The following is a 25,790-nucleotide window of genomic DNA, read 5'->3' as shown; positions in this document are numbered from 1 at the left end:
GCTTTTCTGGCTAGGAATTGAGTCTGATGGTGAATGCCAGTATGTACAGTAGGGTGTAACTCGTCAAAGTTCAATAAAAATACATTATTATTAAATACAGAAATGTAGCATAATATACAATATTGTAGAACATTTTACTATTGTAGCTTAATGATTTCTTGGACATGTTTTGTAGATGTCCTGATCCTTGCAGAAGAGGTGGAATGGATCAAGTTTAATGTTGGAATGAATGGCTACTACATCGTGCATTATGAAGGAGATGGGTGGGATGCATTGATAAAACTCTTAAAAGAAAATCACACAGCCATAAGTAGCAATGACCGAGCTAGCCTAATCAACAACGCTTTTCAGCTTGTAAGGTAAGAAACGTTATTTGGTTTAGCTTAGATTTGTCGAATGTTATGATACTTTATAATAGGCCAACGAGTTTGTTCTTCATATACGAGTATACAGAGCTTTTAATCTATTCTTGTGTGTATAGTAGCTGAAGCTGCTGACAGTTTGAAGTGTGTATCTATACTCGGTACTTCTTTTAAAATTGCATCTTATGCATTTGCAGGGGAGGATTATTTAAAAGTATGAACTAGTGATTCAAAGGCATCGTTCCACTCGGCAACATACTGTATATTGCAATATAGTAAAAAGCACTCAAATACTGTATGTACCGTACGCACTGTGACACTTTCAGTGCAATTTTTCCATAATGTATTATATAAATTTAATAGCTTTGCAAATGTAGGTCAGATTATCTGATTTTTATTTTAGGGTCTACATAAAGGCTAAATAGAAATGCAAAAAGTAAAAAAATTAAAAAAGTGACATTTAAAAGAAAATATTAAGCCAATGAAAATGGTAAATGCCTGGAGGAAATAAAAAAAACATGCACACCTTTTTTGTATCTGTATTCTACTGAAAGTAAAAAAAAAAAAGTTGCAGTGATTCCAATTTTACAAGTATAAGGGATCCATTACTAAGCATAAACTGTTTAAAATAAACGACTTAAAAAAAATTATATACTGTGTATATATATATATATATATATATATATATATATATTTGTGTAAAACTTCAGGAGGATTTCACAATAAAGTGAGATTGTAAGAATAAGTATTTTATTCAAGATTATGTGCATTAAAATTATACACAGAGTTAATATATACAATATCCAGACTAATGACACATGTCACTGCTTTGTCCTTGTCAGCATTGGCCGACTCCCAATTGACAAAGCTCTCAGTCTAACGCTGTACCTGAAATCTGAAAATAAAATCATGCCAGTGTTCCAAGGGATGCATGAGCTGATTCCAATATACAAGCTGATGGAAAAGAGGAACATGCAAGATGTTGAAAATCAACTGAAGGTAACAGAAGTGAATGACTGAAAAGTTTTTTTTGTCCTTGATCATACTGTATATGAACACGACTTTGTCAGATCTATGTGGTTCAATTGTCACAGTTATTTTGTTTTTGTTCTTCTTAGGCATATATTTTAAATCTTTTCCGCAACTTGATTGATGCACAGTCTTGGACTGATGATGGCACAGTGTCGGAAAGAATGCTACGCAGCTCGCTGCTGGTTTTTGCCTGCGTGCGCAAGTACCAGCCATGTGTAGAGAAAGCTGAGCAATATTTCAGCAGATGGCAGGAGTCCAATGGAACGATGAAGTATTTTATAATGCATGAAATAGTTTTTGAATGAACATTTATAATCAATATTCTAGCATCGTTAAATTTGTAATAGAAAGATCATTGCATGAGATTAGCATTGTTTTAAAAACATTCCCTATTTCATAAAAGTACTGACTCAATGGCTAAGTGTTGTACAACATGGAATAACTTTCCCTCAGAGGGATACCAATTCAGTTGCTAACAGATTCCCTGACATCCTCAGTGCTCTTAATTATATACGTTTATAAGTGAATAAAGCAAGTTCAATCACCAAGAAGGGATGAAAACAATGACCCTCTTTCTCCAATGTGTGGGTTGAACCTGCTTATCTCACATGCAAGAGCACGTCACTTCTCCTATAAAAACTCTACTTGTGATATGATCATCAATGACCACATTACCAGGACCAAAGAGTGCTGATAAATGTATTTGACATTTTTCTTTACACTTTTGCAGGGAAATATTTTATACATCTCTACTTATCACAACTTCATTGTGTCATGTATCGGTTAAAGCAGAAAACAAAACTCTAACCAGGGAGAACTTCCGGAACTGAACCATGTTATATTTAAACCTTACCTATTTAGTCGCTGGTGCTTCTTCTTGGATTTTCAAAGATGGCACCTGCAGTCATCCAATAGGAAGCCGCAACGTCATCTGGTGACGTTGCAGCTTCCTATTGGCCTGTGGAACCTGCAAGAGTTGGCAGCCACCTTTATTACCGTGATCGGAGCTGAAACACTAGTACAGAGGGTGGGGATTCCTGAAGCAAAAAAAATAGCATGGTTCATGTCTGGAGGACCCCCTGGTTCAAATTCGGTACAAAAAAATAAAAACAATTGTGAAATGTGAAATAAAGCAAGTAGGTGGGATTCCTGCTTTAAAGTTGAGTGCATATTACTTTTTATTTTGGTTCCATTCATCTTTATGGTCCAGCAAATTTACTGATTAAAATATCACACAGCATGCAGTGTATAATTGGGGGAGTCTATACACATTTACACCAGTTTGATACAATAAAATATTTTGAACCGTGACTTCAATGTTACAGCTACAGGGTATTACGTTTTAAAGCCATGACATGAATTGGCTAGTAAAGAATTTAAGAGGTACCACCACAGATTTCCAATAATAAAAAATATATTCACACAGCGTCATACTTTGCAAATGTTTGATGTTTTGCCTTTCCTAAACAGCTAGGTATATGTATTAAATGTGATGTTTTTGTTGACATAAAGACTGTATATTTCATGTTTTCCTCAGTTTGCCCCGTGATGTTGCTTTGGCCATATATGCTATTGGGGCACGGACTTCTGAAGGATGGGACTTTCTGTTCGATAAATACAAAACATCATTGTCAAACAGTGAAAAGTATCAGATTGAAGCGGCTTTGACATTAACTTCAGTTAAACCAAAATTGCAATGGTAATCACTTTCATGTGCACATCTAGATTACAGCATTGCATTGTATTATATATGAATAATTGTTATAATTATGTTATGTAACCCTGCCCGGCTATAAGGGAATTGACATAAACGTATTTACTGTTGGCTGCTCAGGGTGCATTATCTTTGTCAGGGGTGTTGATCCACGCCAGCTGGGTGTACTTTGCAGGTGTTAAATATGGACGCCAGGAACTTTGTAGTTTAGAAAAGGACAGGCGTTATTTATTATTTACAGGTTACAACTTCTTCAGGTGCATTATTGCATCCCTGAAGAGGCACATTCATATGACTGGTTACATGAACAGTATCTTTAAACATAACTCTTCTTTCAGCATTTTATTGCTATCTCTTATCAGGGTTTCCTCTCTGGCTGCCCTGTGTATCCAATCTGGGAACATCTGTTTAACGGTCGCAAACTTAATGCACTCTCTCTACTGTTTCCCGATTTGAGGCAACAGCGAGCATGTTCTACTTATCCTGGCTTATTTCCTTCCTTTGGGGGATGCTCACCAGAGGGATCTTCTATGCACTTCTTTCCCTTGGGACTGCTCACCACAGGGATATACTTATCATTCCCTTGGGGATGCTCGCCCACAGGGACAGACCTTTAGGCATCTGCCTGCTTCTTTATAAGAATGGTCCAAGAGCTACAGATTGGGCAACTTCTAGGGGACACTGGTCTCCCTATTTGGGGAGCCTGTTACTTCTCTTCTTACTATAGGGAGCCTAACTACCAAGGCACTTCCCTATCTATAAAACAACCTAAAGGGTGGCCTACCCTATACTATTTATTTACATTACTCTTTACAGGTGAGACCTCTCCACTGTCTCTCCTCCAGAGGTCTGAGGGTGGAATCCTTCCGCTCTCCTATTTCTCATCTCTCTCTCTCACTCCCTGTCTCTGGGTAGAAAAGGGGCGGAGCTAACTGTCTGTTTATTAGCAAACAGAGGGGTAGAGGCCCAGCATACAATTCATTTAACTCATATAGTAACCTCCAAGGCCGCAGACAGATTTTCTGGGGCCCAGGACTAAAGCTTTGCCTGCCCTCCCCCCCCACCCCCCACCCCCCACCAACCCTGTATTTCTGTCGCCAATCTCTACCCCTCTCCTCTTCACCCCCCCCCTGCTGTCACTCAATTACCCTCTCTGACTCAATCCCCACTTTCATCACACTAATTTTCTCCTCCTCCCCTGGCCACACACACACACACACAATTCCCCCTAATACCCATACAATTCCCTCTCTCACACAACCCCCTCCAATGGACACACAATACCCCCTCGCAATACAAAAGTACCCCCCCAAATACAGACACCTCTAAACCCCCCCAGATCCAAACCCCACCACAACTCCAAATACAATTACCCCCTCCACATACACTTACCACCCCACTTCCATAAATAGACTTACACCCCCTCACTCCCCCAAATAAACATACCACTTATCTCTGGTTGAAGCTGTCGCCGGCTCTCTCCAGCTACTGCTGCTTTCTCGCCCCATGCCGGACCTCTCTCTGCCGGTGCGTGCTGGAAGCTGAGCTTGACTTCCGGGTGCACCAGGTTGGAGAGAGAGACCTGGTATGGGACGAGGTAGCAGCTGAGGAGAGCCGGGGTCCGGCGGTGACAACCAGGGGCCCGGCCACCTGGCAGCTGGACGCAGAAGGCCGAACCCAACTTCCAGCACTGGCTGGGCCACCGCAAACACTTGTCCCGGCTCTCCCAACCACCCCCTCCCTTTTGCGGAAGCGTGGCCACAGGTCAGAGACAAAGGCATCATGGGGGAGTACGAAAAATAAAGAAAGTGTACCTATAAACATCACATTCACCTGCGCATCTATTTGTTTTCATTATTAACACTGATAAACATATTTTTTTTAGAAGATGAAAATACTGAAAAACAAAAAATAAAATAAACAAAAACAGAATCCCTAATTATAATGCCCTTATCAACCTCCCCAGTGCTTTAGAGAGGCTTGTACTTTGTTGCAAAATAGCATGGAGATGCACTTTTCAAATGTATTGATCCACCTACAAGTCACAGATTTTTTTGCCAGAGCTACTGTTGTATTTTTCTTACTGTAATACCTATAGACGCCTCACAGCAAGTGGGATGCAGGTGTTTACTTGTGAAAATCAATGGCTAGTATCTAGGAGGAGACCATTGGTCCAGACAGAATTTGGGGCTGGTCTATAGAAAATCTATGCTTGTATGGGCATTATCTAATGATATACTCATCTTTTTTTGTTTATCTGTGCTATATTTAAAAGGGCTGTTGCCTCCAACCAAAGCTGCCAAGTCATTAAGTATGTGGGAAAATGTAAGGGGGCTACGAGGTGGAGTTATTTGTGATGAGTTATAGCTGGAAGTAATTGGTTTATTACTTTGAGGTCATGCCACTGGTACTAGCTTTTAGGTTTTTTTATAATGTGGTCCCTTACCAAAGTGATTGTTTGACGATACTGTGCAAGGTGTACTAGTCTCTAAATGTTTTCAGCACGTCACATACAATATTAACACCAATAAAATGTTTTGAATATGGACTACTGTCAGTAGGGATGATTATGATGGTAAATATTCTGTGATATATTTTCTTTTGTATTGTCCTAGAAATCAATCAAACTAAGGTAAGGCAAAGGTCATGTCCTAATAATTACCTAACATTACTGATGTACTGTAAGTGGTTGAGTTAGTTCTTTAGAAACTATTGGTTTCAATATATTATTCCACTTTAGGACAATTTTTTACTTACTATATTTTATCTTTAGGTTAATGGATGAAAGTTTGAAGGGGGATCATGTGAAAACTCAAGACCTCCCCCATATTGTTGTATATGTGAGCAAATCCCCATTTGGCTATGCTATGGCTTGGGAATTTTTCAAGAAAAACTGGGACAATTTTGTGAAAACGTAAGTAGCTCATACTACTAGTACTTGGCCATCATAATGTATAAATGCAGTACTTCTAGATAGTAATTTGCCACACAAACACTTGTGTTTTGCCTTTTAGGTTTGAACTGGGATCTCGTTCAGTTGCGGACATGGTTAATGGAGTTACCAATCACTATTCTACCAGGGAACGGCTTAAAGAGGTACTACAATACTGGAACGTTTTTCTACTTTTCTTTTTTGCTAGTTGTTTAATGTATACAATTTTTAATGAAGTATTTTCCATTATCCATTTACATTTTGTGTGTAGCAATGTGGGGACCAATAGAGCCATGTTAAAGTAACAGTTAGATTTATCAAGTTATATTGAAGACGTGTTTTAGAGAAGGCACTCGTAATTAGCACCTTTAGCGCTATAGTTAACATTGTTGTTATAACTTTAGCCTATGTTTAGTGGCATTTTTCTACCCCTAGTAGAATAGGCGGGCATCTGGTTTTATAAAGGACTGTCTCACAAGAGAGATCTTTCTCTCTCCTCTCAATAAGAGCGTTTTCGGTCTTTTACAGCACTGGCTAACATAGTTTACTTATCTACACATATTCCCACAGCAGAATTATCAGAGGTTCAGGTGATAAATGTGCAAGAGTTCACCTGTCTTGCATTTATGAAATACCAATGCAACTGTTTTTTTTTTTAGTGCAAAATTTGCTAGTTTTCATACTAAATTTGCTTACAGTATGTCAGTTTTAAAAACCAAACAACATTGCTAACTAACACCTTTTGCATAGTTTAGATTTTTCAGGCAATATTACAATTTTCTTCCCTCTCACCCTTTAATCAATATCACTGCATAAATCTGACCACCATAATAGCTATTTGAAGTCCATGCAGTAATGCCATAACTATTACTGAGGAAATATCAATGTCACATTTTTTATGATGCAACAATGTTACAGTGTTTGTTTGAGAAATTATTTGTAACATCAGATTTTTTTCAAAATGTAAGAAAATGACCAGTCATAATAAAGTATATAATCAAAGTGGAAAATAAAAAGTAGATTTGAGAAATAATGTTTTTTTATGTCCTAAGAATTACCCCGTTTAAGGGGACGGTGACCTAAAATGTTTTTGTTTTTTTTAAGGTGACTGAATTTTTCGATTCGTTAAAGGAGAATGGTTCCCAACTCCGCTGTGTTCAACAAGCAAAAGAGACTATTGAAGAAAACATTAGATGGATGAATAAAAACTTTGACCTTGTTAAAATATGGTTGCAAAATAATAGCTAGTTTAATAACAGAATTAGGGGCCTATGCAGAGAGCAGCGCTATTTCGAAATTCGCCAGTTTTTGGAGAAAATCGCGCAGAAAGCAGCAGAAAATGGCGAGTTCCGAAAAACGCGCCAATTTTTCTTTTCTATTTGTAAAACTCGCCTCGCGGCTGGCGAGAACCTCAATCTCGCCAGTTTTAAAAATATCCTAATGCAGAGAGGCGCGAACGGCATCTAGCGGCTGTTCGCGCCAATAAAATGGCGCGATTGTCTCCTTTTTGCCTCGCCAGAAAAAATTGGCAAGAAGCTGCCGCTCGCGGCCATTGCAAAGGGAAAAAAAAGGCGCTAATTTGTTTTTACACGTTTCTGAAGCGCGCATCTCGCCAATTTAAACTCGCCACACACATCCATGTTAAACATAGCAGAATTCGCACTTTTCTGCATATGGAGAATAAAACTCTCCAAAAAAGCTACTTTTTTAATAAATTCGCCAATTTTAAAATTCGCTGCTCTCTGCATAGGCCCCTAAGTGTTTTCCCATTTGTTTCTGGGGATCTCCCAATATATGGTCACATTGACCTTATCTAAGGGAAACCCACTGTCAAACTTTTTCCCCCTTTCTGGTTATAAATTTCACAAGTTAGAATTCCAGGAATGAGGAAAGATAGGTACCGTCAATTTAACTAAATTTGCTTGCAAACTTTTCTATAAAGTTTGATTCTCAGTAGTTTGTCAAGTAAAAGCTGTGAGAGAAAAATACCCGTGAAGACACCTGGGAAATATGTTTTATAGGGGATAGGTCTCAACCCATCTGCTCTGGTGAAATTCAAAAGGTAGATCAAAAATGGCAAAGTTCAATAAAATATTTCACATTTCATGCAAAATGTCTGGGTCAGAATGTTCTAGGGAACTTTTTCAAAGGTCTGAGCGAAACATAGGCAAATATCAAGCAAGTTCACAAATCTGAGCGAGTCGGTGGCATTCCCTAGATACAGGCAAGTTTCTCCAACATTGTTCTTACTGATATGCCTTTAAGACTGTCACATTGAATGTTCTAGGGGAGTGGTCCCAATATTTAAAAAAAAAAAAAAACTCACTACACTGAAATCTACTAAACAGGCCACTAACCGTAATTCAATTTGGTCTTAGAAGGGGCGGAGCCTTTAAATTGCTAGATTTCACAAGCCCAGAGGGTAGATGAGGCATAACTTTTCTATTCAATTAGGTAGATGTTGAAGGTTGAGATTAACATCTTCAAACTAAGGAGCACACAAACTAACCTGCAGTAGTTGACCACTGCATGATTAAATCTAGGTACTTTTGGCTTTCGTGTTGTAATTTTTTATAAATTAGAAACATGCATCCACTTAAGGGGGCACAGCAATACTTTACAATCAATTTAAGGGCAACTAAAACTATAATCTAGAAAATGAAACAGGACATAGACAGAGAAGGAAAAAAAAAAAAAAAAAGCTTACACTGAGCCCGAAATCAATGGTAAAGAACCTGAACTCTGGTGGGAGCGCGTTCCAAACCTCTGCAGTTGCACAGGACAAGGTTTGCCCACCTAATGTGGGTTGCAGAACCCTTGGTAACGAGAGACATACCCTTCCTGAGGACCTGATATAACCAATGCTGCTTACAGATGTAGCACCTGTTACTCAGGTAACATTAGGAGCTGCATTAATGACAACATATTTAATGTGTTAGAAGACGACATTCCAATTAAACCAATGTAGCACGCATAATATTTCCTTTAACATGTGCTTGCTCTACTCCTAGCTTGTCAAGGGTAATAATGGCTGCAACTGTAGATTCAGTATGTGGTTGCATACAGAATCAAGATAATATCCCTGTAAAGTGATGCAAATAGGGGTACCTTGGTGAAAGTATAATTTTGTTGGCATGGCCACATGTATTACACAATCATGCATGTAGTATCCCTGCACACTCTTTTCAGGCCTACACCCCAAATCCTGCCATTTAAACACTGTCTCCCTGCTTCAAAATTAGAGCAACAATGCAAACACTGCCCCAGATTTGTTGTGCTATTGCATTCATTGGAAAGATTTTCCTTTTGTAAACTTGATGTAGCTTTTCATCCTGGGTGTCAGCAGCAAGGGTACTTTAATAGGCTGGAAAACGTCAACATGGACGGTTGTGATCTCAACTACTGTAGAAAGGCTTATTCATCCATCATAATGTATTGGGGTATTCGCAGCCTGCTTCAAACTTCTGTATAACCTCAACCACCAAGTCTGACTGAAGTGTCCACAAAAAAATTTAAGCCGATGTCGGGTGTTTTTTGTTTTTTTTTTTAATGCCCAAATCATGAACCTGGAGCCCCATCATTGTTTTCCCCTTATCCGGGATATAAAAAAATGGGCAATATCCGCTTCGGTGACCCTGCAGCCTTATTGAATTGTATATGGCACCAGATTTTATAATTGGGGTTCCCCTCTGCTGGGACTTCATTCTTACTAGGTAAAAAAAATTTTTTTAAACAAAAACCCTTTGTACTTTTGGGAGAGGTGGATTGCAGCTTTAATAGGGCTTCCTTAGACGAATGTCATGGCTTCAGTCACATGAACTGGAGGAAGCTTAAAACCCCCACATTTTATGAATTTAGAATATTACTGGAAAACAAATGTCATGTTTGTTTATTTAAATGCCAAGAATCCCAACATCTACAGTTTATCACAAATACATGGGTAGTCCGAGATGCAGAAATGTTTATGCATCCTGTTTTCATAGATCAGTTGGCACAGGACAATGTTGGAAGTTTTACCAATTTCCTATGAAAACAATTATTCCTATGATTTACACACATTTGACTTGCAGTATGTGGCATTGAATTCCATGTGATGAGAATTACAACTTTATTAAAATGTTTGTGATTAGCTTTTCTCGTCGTAGTTTTATTTGCAGATCTTTACAAAAAGTGAGTTTTCAAAGTGCGTTAGATTTATTTTAAATCAACTATCCTGGAGATGTGTTAATAAAATATTCTCTATCGTTCTATAATTAGTATGTATAGAATCTGGTGAGTACTTTTTGATGGTGAGGGGAGGAAAAAAAAAAAAAGAGAGAAAGCTACAGTGCCAGTCTAACATTTTTAAATCTTTATTTTTCAATAGTGTTTGACAATTAGCAGTTCATCGTAATACAGACCCTTTTTATAACTTTAATAGACAGTGTGATAATTTGTCGTGTATGTGGCCAGACTCATCCTGTGCTCTGGTACGAACATTTACCTTTGCGATCAAGGTCAAATAACCCCAAATAAATCAGATTTCGTGTTCTGTGCCAAAAATGGACTTTTAATCTAGCAAATCTCATCTCAAAGAAAGAGACTTCAATGAGGGTTAAGGGGCTTCTCAGGGAATTAGTGCCACTCTTCAAATAAGCAAAACGTTATAGGCCTGTTTCTGCTGCAAGCAGCCTTATTATTTGTATTACACAGTATAAGGAAATACTTTGTAAGCAAAGTTAGTGACTATATTACTTGGCAAAAAAGGCACTGTTCATGTAAACGTTATCTGGAGCCCAGGTTTTCCACTACAGTTTCATTATTTCACACTTACTAGTAGTGCTTAACATTTGCAATTTCTCAAAATCGTCACCAAATGTTCTCATTATACACCAAGCTAAAAATCTGATACTACTACCCAGAATAGAGGAATCTTTACAAAAATAGTGATGACCCTAGAAGCTCTCACACTGCAATCTTGGGTACGAAGAAGACTAATGTGCAAAGGTTGCAGGCTTTATTTTGTCATTGCATGACGAGTTCATAGTGATATACATTTTTACAAATATAGAAGCTTTTTGCCCTCTAAGAATTGAGGAAAACAACCGGGAGGGGAAAGAGAATTTGTTGCAGTAGGAGATGAACAGAAAGCACTTCCAAAAATCTGCGGCAGGGACAAAAAAAACATGGCTATAGAAAAGCCACGTGCGGCAACAGCCTTTGTTCTTCCCAAGCAATTCTTGTACAAATGCAATGACAACTGGACACCGACCTAAAAACAAAGATAAAACGTTAAAATAATAAAACCCGCCAGTATATATGAGGAGGTGGTATTGACCTGAATGGCAGCTAGCGCCAATAGAGCAACAATAATACTTATTGGAGAAAACAAAAAGTGTCCCCCACCATTTGAAAATAAAGGACAGAAATGCATTCTGAGCACAGTTCGACCCATTTATTAAACTACATAATTCTGCCAATTCAAAAACACTTCAACCTTTACTACACCAGAAATCCAGCAGCACACATGCAACTTTCAATAGTCATGAAGGGAAAAAAAAAAACAAGTGTGAAGTAGAGAAGATGGATTTTCATTACATTGGAATAGTGATTTCTGAACATGAACAGCATCAATTGTTCTTACCATTGCTTTAGCTTTTGCCTGATTTTTCAACACTAGGCTTTGCAGGGGGCGGCTGATTTGTTGGCTAGAGAGAAAATAGAAATACATTTTCTGCTCATCACACGTAAAACAAGGTTTGATTAATAAAAAGCAATAAAGAGAAAAAACAGTTGGTTGATGTACAGTATGGTTAACATTTCACATTGCAAACAGCATCCATACAGGCTAATTACTGTATTGCCTCAATTATAAGGCACCATTGATTTAGCACTTCCAATCAAGGAAATACAGTAATAATTTTGGGGGGAAAATAGCAACCTCCTGGCAGAACAGGCCAATCACAGGCAGGGGCATGGCTACATTCCTGGATGGAGGAGAAGAAGTGAGGTCAGTGTTGGTGTGAGGTTTGAACGGGACAATTTATAGAGAGTGACTAGGAAGCATGGTCTCTATCAAGCTGTGCAGGGCTCCACGTGGCCAGCTGCTTTGCTGCCAGCATGTTGGGGCAAACATAGGCTTCGCTTTTGTTCTATGTGCACTCCCAACAGGAGTCCTTTGTGCAGAGGCTGTGGAACACAGTCCCCTTTCAATCCATGCATTCAGTCAGTGGGGTGTGATATATACATTTTAAGACGCATCCCGATTTCAGACTTGTGAAAATAGGGGAGTCTTAGACTAGAGGAAATATGGCAAGTACATTTCCAAACATCAAGACTGCAGTAGGATGCCTTTGCTTTGATAAAGATGGTGTGGTTTTTGCACTGGTTTGGCCCCAATGTTACAGTCAGGAGATTAATACATAGTGCAAAAAGAATAATAATTTTCACAGATGTAATTTAAAATTCTCTGATAAACAGGTTGCTATTTTTGCGACCGTTTTGTAGCCAAGAGAAACACACACACACAATTGGGGTTGTGTGTGTTTTAAAGTGTCTCCCATTTACACAATGGAGGCAATAAGTGATGCAAAAGAACATTAAAAAAAAAAAAAAAGATCTTTACACTGATTTTTTCAATTTTCTTCTTTGATAGATTGGCCTCAATTATGCAGCCAGTAGTATGCATCTACAGGTGTATTTTGCGCACATTTGTGTATACAGAAATACACATTTGAACTTGTTTTGCCGTCAATCCCGTCTTGCACTGATTTAGGCAATCCTTAAAATTCAGAAGCTACATTATGATGCACAGCAGGACACATTCAAGTGAGGGTAATGAGAAACAGAACGAAATCTGGCCCATAATGTACCATACTATCAAGTAGGTCCATAGGTTGATAATCTTTTTATTATTAAAGAGAATTTTTTTTTACCTTCGGTTTCTCCACATCTTTTAAAACAGGCTTGGTAGGTATTGTAGGTTTTTCCTGTAAGAGAAGATACATTTACATATCTAAAATATATTGTGGTATTTAAAATACATTTAAGGACCACCGTAAATAATATATAGTGGCATAGCCTTGTATTTGAGATTCCTGCTGCAGATAAGGATACAACGAAAGTGAAGTTGTACCAATTTTTTTAATTTTTTTTATAGTAATGGGAACAGCTAATTAGGGTTTAAATCTCAAGCAAATAGGAAGCTGCAAGAGTTGTGGCTCTGTTGGATGGCTATTTAAATACCTGTGACTTCACAAGTAATTATCTTGGGTTAAGAGGTCTCTGGAGCTGAATATAGTGTGGTTCAGCTCTGGAGGAAGAACCCCCCCCCCCCCATCTCAAATACTGTAACGAACCATTTAATTATTATCTTTAAGCTAGAGTGAATTTCTCTTTTAAGGGTCAATCACATGCGACACTGAGGTTATGCACACCCCATGATTACAGCTGTATTAGTGCAACATGTTTGCTAATTTTTTTTTACCACTATACCTTTGTGGGATCAGTAGCATTTCCTCCGGGCTTTGATACTGGTTTGCTAGAAGAACTTTCACACTTGTCCTAGCACAGAGCATTTTTAGACAATTACCATACTATTTTGAACAACTGTCTAAAACACAGATAACCCAAATAAAGAACAAACTTCTCACACAGTCTCCTACAAAGTATGCCGTTAAGCCCCCGGAGCAAAGAGAAAATGGCTCCAGAGCATATGTAACATGGACCTTATTCTGTAAATTGTAAGTCAATGGGACTCTGTGCAATAGCACTGGATATGTGACATCACAGCTTAAAGAATAAGGACCTTCGGGTCTACACTAATTAAAGCGAGTTGATGAACTAAACTGTACTGCTATAGGCAACCGCTCAGAGAAACGCTAATCTTATGCGCTGCGTCCTGCCTATTCCATTTGGAAAGCAATAGACTAGGTTTTAACCTCCTTATCTAAAAATGCCAATAAGCTTTCATACATGGAAGTAAAATATACATTGTGTGATTAAAGGCAGAGTCTGGGATTGAACCAGGCTCCCTCTGTTTTAGGAGTCAGCTCCTCGTGACCTTGGGCAAGTCACTTTATCTCCCTGAGCCTCTGGCACACAAGAAAAAAAAAAAAAAAAAAAAGTCAAGCTCTGCGGGTCAGGACCGTGCCTGCAAATATTCTACGTGCAGCACTGTGTACACAGCGCTATACTAGGAAAACTATTAAAAAGGTATCATTGGATTAGGCCTTCAACCAATATATTCTTGCACACAGCAATGAATTCAGCTTCATTAAACGTCTGCAAAATTCTTGGATACATACTGTATACTGTTTAAAGGAGAGTCTGTATGTAGGTTCTCACTCCACACCTGGCTTTTTACATTGTTTTGACATCCTGTGTGTGCAAGTTGTAGTTTGTTACCTTTAAAGACGGCTGTGATTTTTCAGCTGATCTGGTGTCACAAGATTCAAAGCCGCTTGAAAGAGCATCAATAGCTGCATCATCATTCACAGGCTTCTGAAACAGTTGTGAATATACTGTACAGTAAGTGTAAAGTCCCAGGCAACTCATGTACAAGCAAAGCTTTGAGGGACGCTAGTACACAGAGACTGTATTCTAATAGTGGGAGAACCAATTGATTTGGATTAAGACACATATTTAAGACCAGGTTTAAAGGAGCAATATATGCACTTCAGATCTACGCTCAACTTTTAACCTGAAAGAGGGTCCTGCTATTTAAGAACATGTATAGATATCTACAGGTTTCAGCTATTACTCAAGTATCAACGTGTTTCATACAATGGAGATAGGATTGACATGCTGCTGCACGCCGATTTCAACACCTTATGTAATACAGTATTTATGGTGTTAAAAAAAAATGTCGTCAGAATTTTATGCAAAGATTTTTGGACACGTACTGTATAAATCGTCATTTCAAGGTAAAATTCATTAAGTGCATTTTTGGCTAAAACTCTCACTAAATGCACTTCCTGAGTTGGAGTGTGAGTGTGAGATCTATTGAAGACTCATTAAGTGTCTATTTAGTCATACTGTAGTTCAGTTACCAAAACATAACTCATGAAGTATGATTTTGACCATGTAAAAAATATTTAAAAATTGCCTTCACAGTACTCAAAGAACGTATTTAATTACTTTTACCTCTACGACATGCACTTACAAAAGAAAATAAAAATAAATATGACTTAAAATATTTACAGGACTCCAACTCCAGCAAAACATTGCTCTGCAGATATTTGCATTAGACATTTACAAGGATATGCAGACTTGTGTGTGTCGTTTTGCAGCCATGCCAGTATTGCACTTATCTAGGCAATCATTAGAATGCAGAATCTACTTTTTGATGGACAGCAGGTAGCTCAATACACACGTCTTATGGAATAACACCGATTAGGAAATAAGGCCCGTAATGTACAGCACTTTCAAGTACTGTATGTCCGTAGGTGGTAACAATATTTTTCCTAAAAATGCAAATCTCCATTTACCTTTGGTTCCTCCTCATGTTTCATAACAGGTTTTGTAGGTTTTCCCTGTGAGAGAAGATTTAAAATACATTTTAGGACCACCATATTAAATATAGTGGCATAGCCGTGCAATTGGTCTTCCTGCCAGAGCAGGATATTCTTACATACTGTTACTTGGAAGCATTTGTTAAACTAGTTTTATTGTTACCTGATTATTATCATCCAAAAGGTGTCTATATTCTGGTGGAATGGTATCATCGCGCTCACCCAGTTTGTCAATGTGTTCAGATTTAGCCTTTTCCTTTAAAATTAAAAAAAAAAAAAAAGCGGCATCAAGAACAGGTAAACATTTCTACAAAATAAAATAAACCGCCACATATTTTCATAATTGAAGGGAATAATCTAACCCTACATTCTTCTACTTCCACGAGGCTCATTTCTCTAGTCTTGTTGGTCAGTTATTGTACAGAGTAAAAAAAAAAGAAAAAAAGTGTATGAAACAGTATGAATCTATAACGCAATGGCCATCTTCCCACTGAATGCCAAAATGTACATGCAATACAAGCTACTTTGCGTTAAGGAGATACTTCAAGTACATGTGACATTTGCATATCCCTTTTTCCACGTGCCATGATTTTTAGGCAACGGTTTTCTATTATACTATAGGTCTGAAGCAACTAAACAATGGAACAAAAATAATTCAAACTAGACAAGATAAAAATAATCTGCCTATTTAGCCCACATACCCCTATACATTGGGGATTAGTAATTTACTTGTGATGGTGCCAATAGGGGCAGTATCACAAAAAGTCCCATCCATGTCAATGGGAGTTTGTGCATTAACACCCCAATCAGCACTACTGTAGTTGGTAAAATAAATACTGATGCAATGGTTTGTAATAATTACATACAGTATGTTTAGGTTGGATGCTGTGCACCGCCCTAAAGTTGGTCCATTAACTACGATTTAAATATTTTAACTTGCACAACACTTTGTCTTACCTTTACTACATCCACTATAGGTTTGTTTTCATCAGGATCAACCTCCCTTGATCCCAGAGAATCCGACAGGAGATCCAAGGCATCATCAGGAATCTGTACGTCCTGCCAATGTAAAGCCCCCAATTAATAACCATATATAATGAAGGAATGAAAAGAATATATCCCAAATGTAACCCAGTTTATTTTTTTTATTATCAGCTTTTCAATCTTTATTCGAGCCGCTTAAGAAGTTACAGCTAAATGTTGTAGGGCTTATTCCATTGTTGGTACAATGCACTTGTCTGTACATCAATATACCACATACTCAGGCGATAATGTTAGCTTAGCCGAGATAATGGAGTCAGCAGAAAAGGCAAACGATGCTCTAGAATAGCCATTCGACACTTCTATAGGTCTCCTATTTTCATTTTATTTTAACCCCATATTCTTTAGGAGGTGGGTGGCTCCTCGTTTCCACCATGGAGCACCAACTACATACTGTAGTGAATGCCAATAAATCCAAGATGACAACCAAAAGATATTACGCATGTTCCCCCCTCAGTCTCAAAGCCACAAATATCGGACAACACAGCCAAACCAGCTCTGGATGTATCAAGTTAATAAAAAATAAAAAAACAAACAAAAAAATGAGACACCCCCAAGTATTGTATATTGTTTAACTGAATTTGACACCTTGATCTAGATGGCACCAATAGTTTGTTTTCAATAGTTACAGGTTATCTTCAGCATGAAGGTATAATATACTGTAGAGACGCATAGTAATGGAGACAAAACTCCCATATGTTGAGCTGGTCTCTAAAACTCACAGAAGCAGGAGGATGTGGAGCGCCAGATTGAACACCAGAAACTTTAGAGAAGGAGACAACCTCTTCAGATCCAGAGGGTTTTTCATTTTTTTTCTAAAAAAAAATAATAAAAAGCAAGGTAATATTTGTCAATTTTTCACCCCCCCTTTTCCCCTTAAAACCTCAAACAAAACAGAAATGCAAATTCTACCACCACTCCGTCTCAGACTTTAGTTGTGGGTTGCAGGCTTTTAGGAACAATCTACCCCACAGGCAGATCAGTGCACCAGTTGCATAAATGCATAAAGCGACACTTTATGGTTATAAGATACCTGCTATGTGTTTACATATTTTTTTTTTAAAGGCTGCTTTATCCAATATAATCTGGAGTCCCATCATTTTATTTGTAAAATAATTATAGTTATTAAAAAATACTTCAATTGAAAGTCATTTTAGAAAATGTTTATTAAACTGCAAGGATCCACCAGGATCACAAACTTTATTCAAAAACAAGATGGTAAGACGTGAGAATAGTATGCATCCAACTTACCGCTGGAGAAGATAATGGTGCAGTCTTTAAGGGTGTTGTCGGGGAAGTGACAAAGCCTTCAGACAAAGCATCAAGAAGGTCCACCTCGCTCATCGGCTGCATTAGAGAACAAATAGAAATTAACCAAAGATAAAGAAAACGTAAAGAAAGCAAACTGCAAGGGCTGTACAAGACAAGGACACAGGGAGCCTGCCAAGTATGTGTACAGTACCAAGCTGAAATGTGACACTGCAGTAAAGAAAAGGAGTGAAATTCTATCTATGCCAATAGCCAGACGCACGATACAAAAGGCTCTTCGCCTAGCAACAGTCAAACAGACTAAATCTCAAAAGAGAAGACAAACACACACAAAAAAAAAAAAAAAAATCTCATGGCTTTTTTACATTCCATCTGTAAAAAACACCAAAAGGGTACACGTCAGTTCATATGCAGTTTCCTTGTGAACTTGACTGTATAAAATTCAGGCAAATCATGTGCGTAAGACACAAAGTTTAAGATACCAATAAAATCAGGAATTAGCTTTACGACTCAATATGCAGTTTTAAAGGTCCAAAGAAATATGGCCCCTTTATGGCATACCCAAGCAGAAACCAGTAGTATAGGGAATTTTTGTAACGAAAACCAGTCATAGAGAACACCTGCAAATTTACATAATAAGGCCTAGATTCACCAACCTCCATTAACCCATTAATGTCAATGTTGTGTAATTATAATGCAGTATTCACCAAAACCAGGATTTACGCCTGTATGAAGTATAACCGTATGCAAATGAGCTCATTACAGCCTAAATGATATTCATCATGTTTACCAAGCTCTGTAAAGGTCAACACTGGGAAACAACACTACATTATTTAGTTCATACCTAACTGGCCTGTATCCCTTCCAGACAAAAGGTTTTTGCAGAGGGTGGGGGGAGCGCGACCTCTTTAGAAGAGGTCACATGGACTTTTACACCAATAAATAGAAGCTATACTCCATGTGGGGAAGGTACTTTTAAACACACGTAAACACACCTGAACACTTCTGAGATACCACTCTACCCCCATCCAGATGCTGAAATGGGGCTTTTGCCAAGGAAAAGTGTAACAGGAAGACAAATAACCTGATATTGGGAGATAACAGATCTGAAAATACCGCAACACTACTCTAATTAATTCACTTACTGCTTTTATTTTGGGGCAGAATTACTTTGGTGAATGTGGTGTTACCTGGGGGGGGGGGGGGGAAGAAGGAACTGGCAGCCCTGATTTAGATAATGTCACATTATGTGCTCTGATTTAACAAAGCTTGGTGACACACACACACACACACACACACATTCTAACCTTCAGTTTTTCCTCAGCTTTTGGCAAAATAGGTTTTCCATCTTTATCCTGTAGGAACAAAAAAATAAATAAAAATGGATTAGTCTGCCTTTTATTAGAACAAAACAAGATGTAATTATAAATCTATTTGACAATTAGAAAATACACCCCACAAAACTGTTCACAAGCACATATAACGTGTTACAAAGTCTTGACCTAAATAGGGCAGTATATTTTTAAATACATAATGGAAACAAAACCACACACATACTTTATAATTACAGACCAGTTTGAAAACTAATGAACTTATTCACTTATCTTCAGAATGGTTAACACTTGGGTTAAATGAATAATTCCCAGTCCCCAATTTAATAAGCTGTAAAACAGTCTTCCCTTTGGTGGAGAAAGAGGATCAGCTCAACTTAAAAAAAAATTAAAAAAATCAATGGGACTAAAAACACAGGGAAGACTGCTTCACGTGGTAATAAGGGCTTTAGAAGGGAAGTTTATGTTAATACCATTTAACACCAAGTAAGAACCTGATGTAGGTCTTCCACAAACATACGTTTATAACAGAGGGACTCTTTTACGAAGGGGTCTGCCATCCACTGCCTGTCCCTATGACAGCAAGAGGGCTAGATCATTAAAACCAGACATCAAGCAGGTGATTGGCAGCTTTAAGTAGAGGGAAATCTGTTCTTAGAATTACTGTAGATCTTTAATACTCTAAATACAGTAGCATCAGTATGTGGTGTATGCTAGTGCTTACCCTAATCTAGAAAACATTTTAGACTGCAAGCACTTGATATGCTTAGTTACATTCAACATGACATGTAAAAAAATGTTATACAACCAGATGGAAGGTGGTATCCACTTGGACTCTTCTCATGAATACGATAAATTATGTAAAAGATATAAAAACAAACAGTGTAATACAGTAACTAACAAACATACAACACTACTCACAGATAATAGACGAACAATTGCCGAGACAAAGCAAATGACTGATGTAAATAAAAAGCATTTAATACAATAACTCAGTAAAATAAATAATATCACTAAAACAAAGGGTCACACGTGCACTCCAACAATAGTTGGACTGGCCGCTTACCAGACACTAAAGAGTAGAAGGCAGTGGATAAATCTGAGAGTATCCCCTCTCGTGATGATGAAAATCAGTGTCCAAGCGTCTCATGATCAGCATCCTGCCTTCTACTCTTTAGTTTAGTTATTGTATTAAATGCTTTTTATTTACATCAGTCATTTGCTTTGTCTCAGAAATTGTTTGTCTATTATCTGTGAGTAGTGTTGTATGTTAGTTAGTTACTGTATTACACTATGTTTGTTTTTATATCTTTTACATGATTTATCGTCTTCATGAGAAGAGTCCAAGTGGATACCACCTTCCATCTGGTTGTATAACATTTTTTTACATATTATATTTTTTTACATATTATATTCCATTGTGGGCCAAGCGCCATAGATATAACCTTTTTTCCTCTCTCTGTATCTGACCTAGGGGGTCAGAGTTATATCCCAGGCTGCTGGCCATTTTCTAGTAGTTATTCATTAGCGCTGCCTTTTTGTTGTTTAGTATTCAACATGACATGTAACCCTTCCTGTGCAAAGAGGGGCCAGGCCAGCAACACATTGTGAGCCTTTCTGGTAATGAGTTAGAGCAGCAATCCCCCCTCTTCGGGTTTCTTATTTTGGTGCAACCGGAGAGGGGTCCCGCTTAGCTTAACCATAGTATTCCCAGCTGCAAGGGCGCCTCAGCTGTCAGCAAGTGTAACTTTGCTGCTTTTGCCTGTGCAAAATGTTAAACTTTGCAAGCCCCCCCCCCAACCCCCCCGAGGAACTGATGAGCGGTCTGCCTAATCAAAACAGAATCAGAGTCCCATCTACTTCTGTTAGCTGGGTGGTGCTGGCAGTCATGTGATTGCTGCAGAAGCGATCACATGAACGCAAATGCTAGAGGTCCCACTGAAGAGGCTAAAGCGCTAGCACCACACAATTTATACTGGGTCTGATGTATAATTGATAGCACTCCATATTGAAATTGTGAATCCACTGTCAAATGCAGAGAATAGGTACAAATTGTATGATTAAATTAACTGTATGCCAAATTTCAGATGTTTTGGTTAGGGGCGAGTACAGTGTCACACGGGGCGATAGGAAGCCGTGGAGTCATCCTGTGCAAGACTAGAACATTTAAACTGTACAGTAGATACCAGCACTCCTTAAGGAGGTAACTCTGGAAGCAAGGGGTCCCCAGAGCTGAAACGAATGGGGTTCAGCTCCAGAGACCCCCTGCTTCAATCCCAATTAAAAAACGGGGCGCTTAACTGCCGCTTTAATGTAAAAGTTAGGTTATTAAAAAAACAAAAACAAACTATTCACTGTAACTACCTTAACTTCCTTTAGTCTGTACTCGGGAGGTACTGTTTTTTCATCTTTACCAAGTTTTTCCTTTTTTCCCTGATCAGTTTTCTCCTGTAATTAAAAATAAATAAATCATTATTAACACAAATTTTAGTGGTTTCATATTCTTGCACTGTTCCGATTAGGTCCACTTCTAATTTAAAAGACGTCCTAATGCAGCCACACGTGGAGAGACCATCCTTGACCATGTACTGTATCAAGTGATGCAAATGTTATTCTTCCCTCAAGCTACTCTACACCTGCTTTATCCAGTGCACACTGGCTTGCAATTGGGGCAATGTTATACGAGGCACAAGTGAGCTGATGCACATATTACAAAAGGATGTCTCAAATTCTACATCTTGCCTGGCTGCTGTATTTTCCCACTAGCATCAGATATCTGCCAAGACGTGAGCCATTCAATATAGCAAGAGGCTCTGTTATACGAAATTAGTGATGCATTAACATTCGCTCTCTTGAATAGATTTACTTCATATTTAATGGTAGCCAGAAAGTCAGAATTGTGTTTGTCTTCAGGCTGCCAGCACTCCTTAACCTAGCTGCGGCAACCCCTTGTGGGTTTCGTGGCTTCAGCCAGTTGCCTTGGCAACCCCCTGCCTTTTACCAGGATGGACTGCTCCCCCTCCCCTTGCCAGGTAGTACTGTCCCAGTTAATTTCCCATCAGCCCAGACCATCATGATGTCTTAGTACCAGCAGCCATCTCTCCTATCCTGGTAAAGTTACTGATGTTTACCTATCCCTATATCCTGCATTTAGCCCACTTCCCCCATAGCTCCCTCTCCCCTCCATTGCCCTCATGTCCTAGTGTTCCTCAGTACTGTTATCCCCTTTTTATTTGTATGTTGTTGCTCAAAATAAACACTTCAGCAAATAAGGTTCCCTTGCTTGATATATGGGATGGAGTTAACCCGCCTGTCCCTACGCATCTATCAGGGTGTGCTTGGTCCAGAACAAGGGTGACTGAATGCACTTTTACTCTAGCAATTGAAATTACCTTTACTTTATCCACAGCAGGCTTCTTGTCTTTTGGCTGTTCTGGTCTGACCCCTAAAGTACCAGCCAATGCATCAATTGGATCAGCTTTGGGGACGGGCACTTTCTACAATAGAACAAAAAAAAAACACACAAAGTGACACCAATTGTGAGGATGAAGTTCACACTTGCGTGTACACACAAAGAAAATATGTGACGACTATGCTTTGAGGGTTTTCTGTTTTTATTGTAAATACAAATGTTGCAAAGATACATCTACAAAAATTACAATGCAATTCTAAAGGACAACAGCTTATAAATAAAATCAGTGGGACAAAAAAAACAAAAAAAAAAAAAATATAGTCTGCATATAGAGAACAAATCAAAATAAAAGCACTTGGCCTTTTTCGCATATTGAAAAATCAAAAATTGTATAGAATGAATGTTGTCACAAATTATAGCAGTGATTGCCAATACATTACAAACAAGGTTTGCCCTGATAATACAGGGATTTTGGTTATGCTACTTACAGGGGGCGCAGGTGAAGATTGAACAACAGAGGAAGTAGCAGAAACCACTTCATCTGTTTTGGTCTTTTTCTCTTCAGAAGAAACCTTAAAAATGTAAAAAATAATAAAACAAACCCAGATTTTTTTTTTTACAATATCCTGTCAGGAACAGTATTAGGGGTTATCCATGAAACCGTGTTAAAACTGGCAACACAGTGGAATAAATATCCCCAGTATGCACAAAGTTCCCTTATTGCCCAAGTCCTAGCAGTAGTACGGTTATATTTTGGCGTGCGCTGGTTTTTACTTATTGCTTTTTTTTTTTAAGTGTTGCAGGATAAGTGCACATACTGTAGGAATGTACAGTAATGGTTCATCATGTTAGCAGCATATTTATCATGTTAAAAAATACAAACATTGACATGTTTTTCGATCACTTGATCAAAGATTCAACTTCAGATACAAGAGATTTCTAGTCAAGATCAAATAATTATAAACTCCAAAAAATATTATACATATTTGTTGTGATAGAAAACAAAACACAATAGCTTCTGAAACACAAAACATGGGATATGCTGTATAAACAAATCAGCAAAAGCGTGAAAAAAAAAAGGATGACCTACCTTAGGTTTGGTGGGAGGTGCTTGCTGTACAGGAGCAGATTTAGGACAATCAAAGTCCTTAGAAAATTCATCAGCAAGATCCGTTTCACTCATAGGCTGAAATAATCAAAATATTAAGCACATTTATTCTCATATTAAGCAAATAAAAATACCACGTGTGGTGCATTTGTATGTCAGACGTCTACAGCCCAGTCTGTCCCTATTCTTACATTCAAACAGTTGCACTGCAGCCAGGGATTGTGTGTAATGACATGTAAATGAGCACGCAGCGAGTCACTTCTTATCCATTTGAACATGAATTTATGCCTGCGTTATTGCACAGGTTCAGCACAGCCTATGTTATACTAACAAAGACACGGCTTTATTCAACATGCTCTGACAGGGACACCGTGTTTAATGCAGAGATAATTGATTAACCAGTTTGCAACATTCAGAAATACGGCTATGGGTCTCCCTCAATCCCGTTATGGGTCTCTGAACTGCTCAATCACGCATGTGATGTCAGTCGTCTGACGCTGCAATGCTTCAAAAAAAAAAAAAAAGTAGGTTGGCTCGAAGGAGAAGGTTGGAGACTTTTATAGAAGCCCCACGCTCCCCCCAGGCAATCAAAAATTGAGCAGACTGGTTCGCTCAAGTATTGCAGCCATCACGCGCAAATTATTATTATTTTTTTAATTGTCTCTTCAAAACCCTGCCGCACGGTCACACTTCCTCGCGCACTATGGCCAGCCTGATAGAGGTATTGTATTTTGTTCACGTTGCTCGCACTATGGCTGCAGCCTTACCGGTTCTTCAGGGGTTGGGGGTACCACTTGACCGCCTTCTTTTCCCTAGGAAAAAAAAAAAAAACTGTTATGGTCAGTGGGAAGCACACTTTTTTTGTGAAGAGAAAACCCCTGAATGCAGTGACCGTCCTACTTACATCCAACAAATGTCTGTACTCAGGCGGGATGGTGCTGTCTCGTTTCCCCAGTTCTTCTATGTGCGTTGCTGTTCTCATCTCCTGTGACAAAGAAAATGTTCATAAGAAATAAACTTACCATTGCTTCAACAGAGGAGTACAATTTATACATTGTGTGACTTGACTGTTAACTTATTTTGGATAAAGATTAATTCAATACACCGTTTTTAAAACAGCAATCCCATACATTACATAGATCCGTTCTCTCTTACCTGAAACAAGGGGGTCCCAAAGAACCAATTGTTAGAACCCAGTTTCAGAAATGTTTTTTTTGCACCGATTTTGACAAAACAAATATGGGGGCGGACTACAAACATGGCCACAACTTTCCATTTGCTGCCAGAGCAAGCCAGGACCCCAAGGCGATCGCAGGCTCACTGATCTCGAACCAGGGGCTCCCCGGACATTGATCAGCCAATCATACTAAATACTACGAATTATTTAGTATTCAAATACTAAATACTAATACTTCTCTTGGCTGGGATTGCTATTTTAACCCTTTGAGTTCCATAGGGGTCTTGGCACCAGAGTGCCACAGCCCCTCCAGCAACGGCACTCGTGATCGATCATTCCATCATAACAAACAAGCTCGTGGAAAGAAAATAATGAAAAGTACCCTATACACACACTAAGCGCAGATTAACACATGTACTAGGAATCGATAAACGTATCCATTAGTCTAGTAAATGTAGCATGTCAAACTCCAGAGGATGGGTGATTACCGTGACTACAGGACCAGTGTAAGCTGGGGGCTCTGGTGCAGTTGGTTCAGGATCGTCCAGTGTGCCCATTAGCTCATCCATTGCATCTTCCATTGCAGCCTAAAATGAACAAATCGGACACAAGAGGATAAGTTGATGAAATAGACAAAGTTTCAAAAGGAGCATGTATTTTTGCAAGTCTGACCTCAAGGCAATGTAATGCTCCCTGTTAAAGCAATAAGCCAGCAAGTTTGTGTTGCCTTCCAATTTACAAATCACAAGATGTTGGGGGGGAAATTGTCAATTTTTTTTTTATTCCATTCCTATTTTCCCCCTGGAAAACTGCTCACACTGGACTACCTGTACCAGCTATTGAAAGAGACAGGTTTGGAGGAGTTCTTCAAGTCATATTAAACAACCACAGAAGAAGAACTATGTGCCCACCAATTCTATT

At 38.5% G+C, this 25,790-nt stretch overlaps 2 protein-coding genes across 11 annotated transcripts in view; one reads left to right on the top strand and one right to left on the bottom strand.

The window, feature by feature from the left end:
- ERAP1 (endoplasmic reticulum aminopeptidase 1) overlaps nt 1-10,146 on the top strand; it is a 43,686-nt gene extending 33,540 nt beyond the window's left edge. Inside the window, exons 13-19 of the mRNA XM_075593337.1 lie at nt 176-359; nt 1,205-1,361; nt 1,481-1,665; nt 2,932-3,093; nt 5,882-6,022; nt 6,123-6,204; nt 7,145-10,146. Of these exons, the coding sequence (XP_075449452.1) occupies nt 176-359; nt 1,205-1,361; nt 1,481-1,665; nt 2,932-3,093; nt 5,882-6,022; nt 6,123-6,204; nt 7,145-7,288 (1,055 nt within the window). The 3' untranslated portion in view covers nt 7,289-10,146. The remainder of the gene's footprint in view (nt 1-175; nt 360-1,204; nt 1,362-1,480; nt 1,666-2,931; nt 3,094-5,881; nt 6,023-6,122; nt 6,205-7,144) is intronic.
- A 230-nt stretch (nt 10,147-10,376) lies between these two features.
- The window catches only part of CAST (calpastatin), a 106,478-nt gene continuing 91,064 nt past the window's right edge, over nt 10,377-25,790 (bottom strand). For 8 of the 10 annotated variants that reach the window (XM_075593342.1, XM_075593349.1, XM_075593352.1 and 5 more), the window contains 18 exons: nt 25,358-25,456; nt 24,597-24,677; nt 24,460-24,504; nt 23,675-23,770; nt 23,073-23,156; nt 22,565-22,669; nt 21,537-21,620; nt 19,149-19,196; nt 17,824-17,919; nt 17,295-17,387; nt 16,489-16,590; nt 15,695-15,787; nt 15,508-15,552; nt 14,426-14,521; nt 13,514-13,582; nt 12,955-13,008; nt 11,664-11,727; nt 10,377-11,291 (listed from right to left, as the gene is read on the bottom strand). In XM_075593342.1, coding sequence (XP_075449457.1) covers nt 11,671-11,727; nt 12,955-13,008; nt 13,514-13,582; nt 14,426-14,521; nt 15,508-15,552; nt 15,695-15,787; nt 16,489-16,590; nt 17,295-17,387; nt 17,824-17,919; nt 19,149-19,196; nt 21,537-21,620; nt 22,565-22,669; nt 23,073-23,156; nt 23,675-23,770; nt 24,460-24,504; nt 24,597-24,677; nt 25,358-25,456 — 1,347 coding nt within the window. In that variant the 3' untranslated portion in view covers nt 10,377-11,291; nt 11,664-11,670. Of the gene's footprint in view, nt 11,292-11,663; nt 11,728-12,954; nt 13,009-13,513; nt 13,583-14,425; nt 14,522-15,507; nt 15,553-15,694; nt 15,788-16,488; nt 16,591-17,294; nt 17,388-17,823; nt 17,920-19,148; nt 19,199-21,536; nt 21,621-22,564; nt 22,670-23,072; nt 23,157-23,674; nt 23,771-24,459; nt 24,505-24,596; nt 24,678-25,357; nt 25,457-25,790 lie in introns of all 10 variants that reach the window. The other 2 variants (XM_075593347.1, XM_075593356.1) reach the window with 2 other exon arrangements.

This window comes from Ascaphus truei, chromosome 1 (assembly GCF_040206685.1).
Source record: "Ascaphus truei isolate aAscTru1 chromosome 1, aAscTru1.hap1, whole genome shotgun sequence".
Taxonomy (NCBI): Eukaryota; Metazoa; Chordata; class Amphibia; order Anura; family Ascaphidae; genus Ascaphus; species Ascaphus truei.
This window is presented reverse-complemented; position numbering and strand designations above follow the sequence as displayed.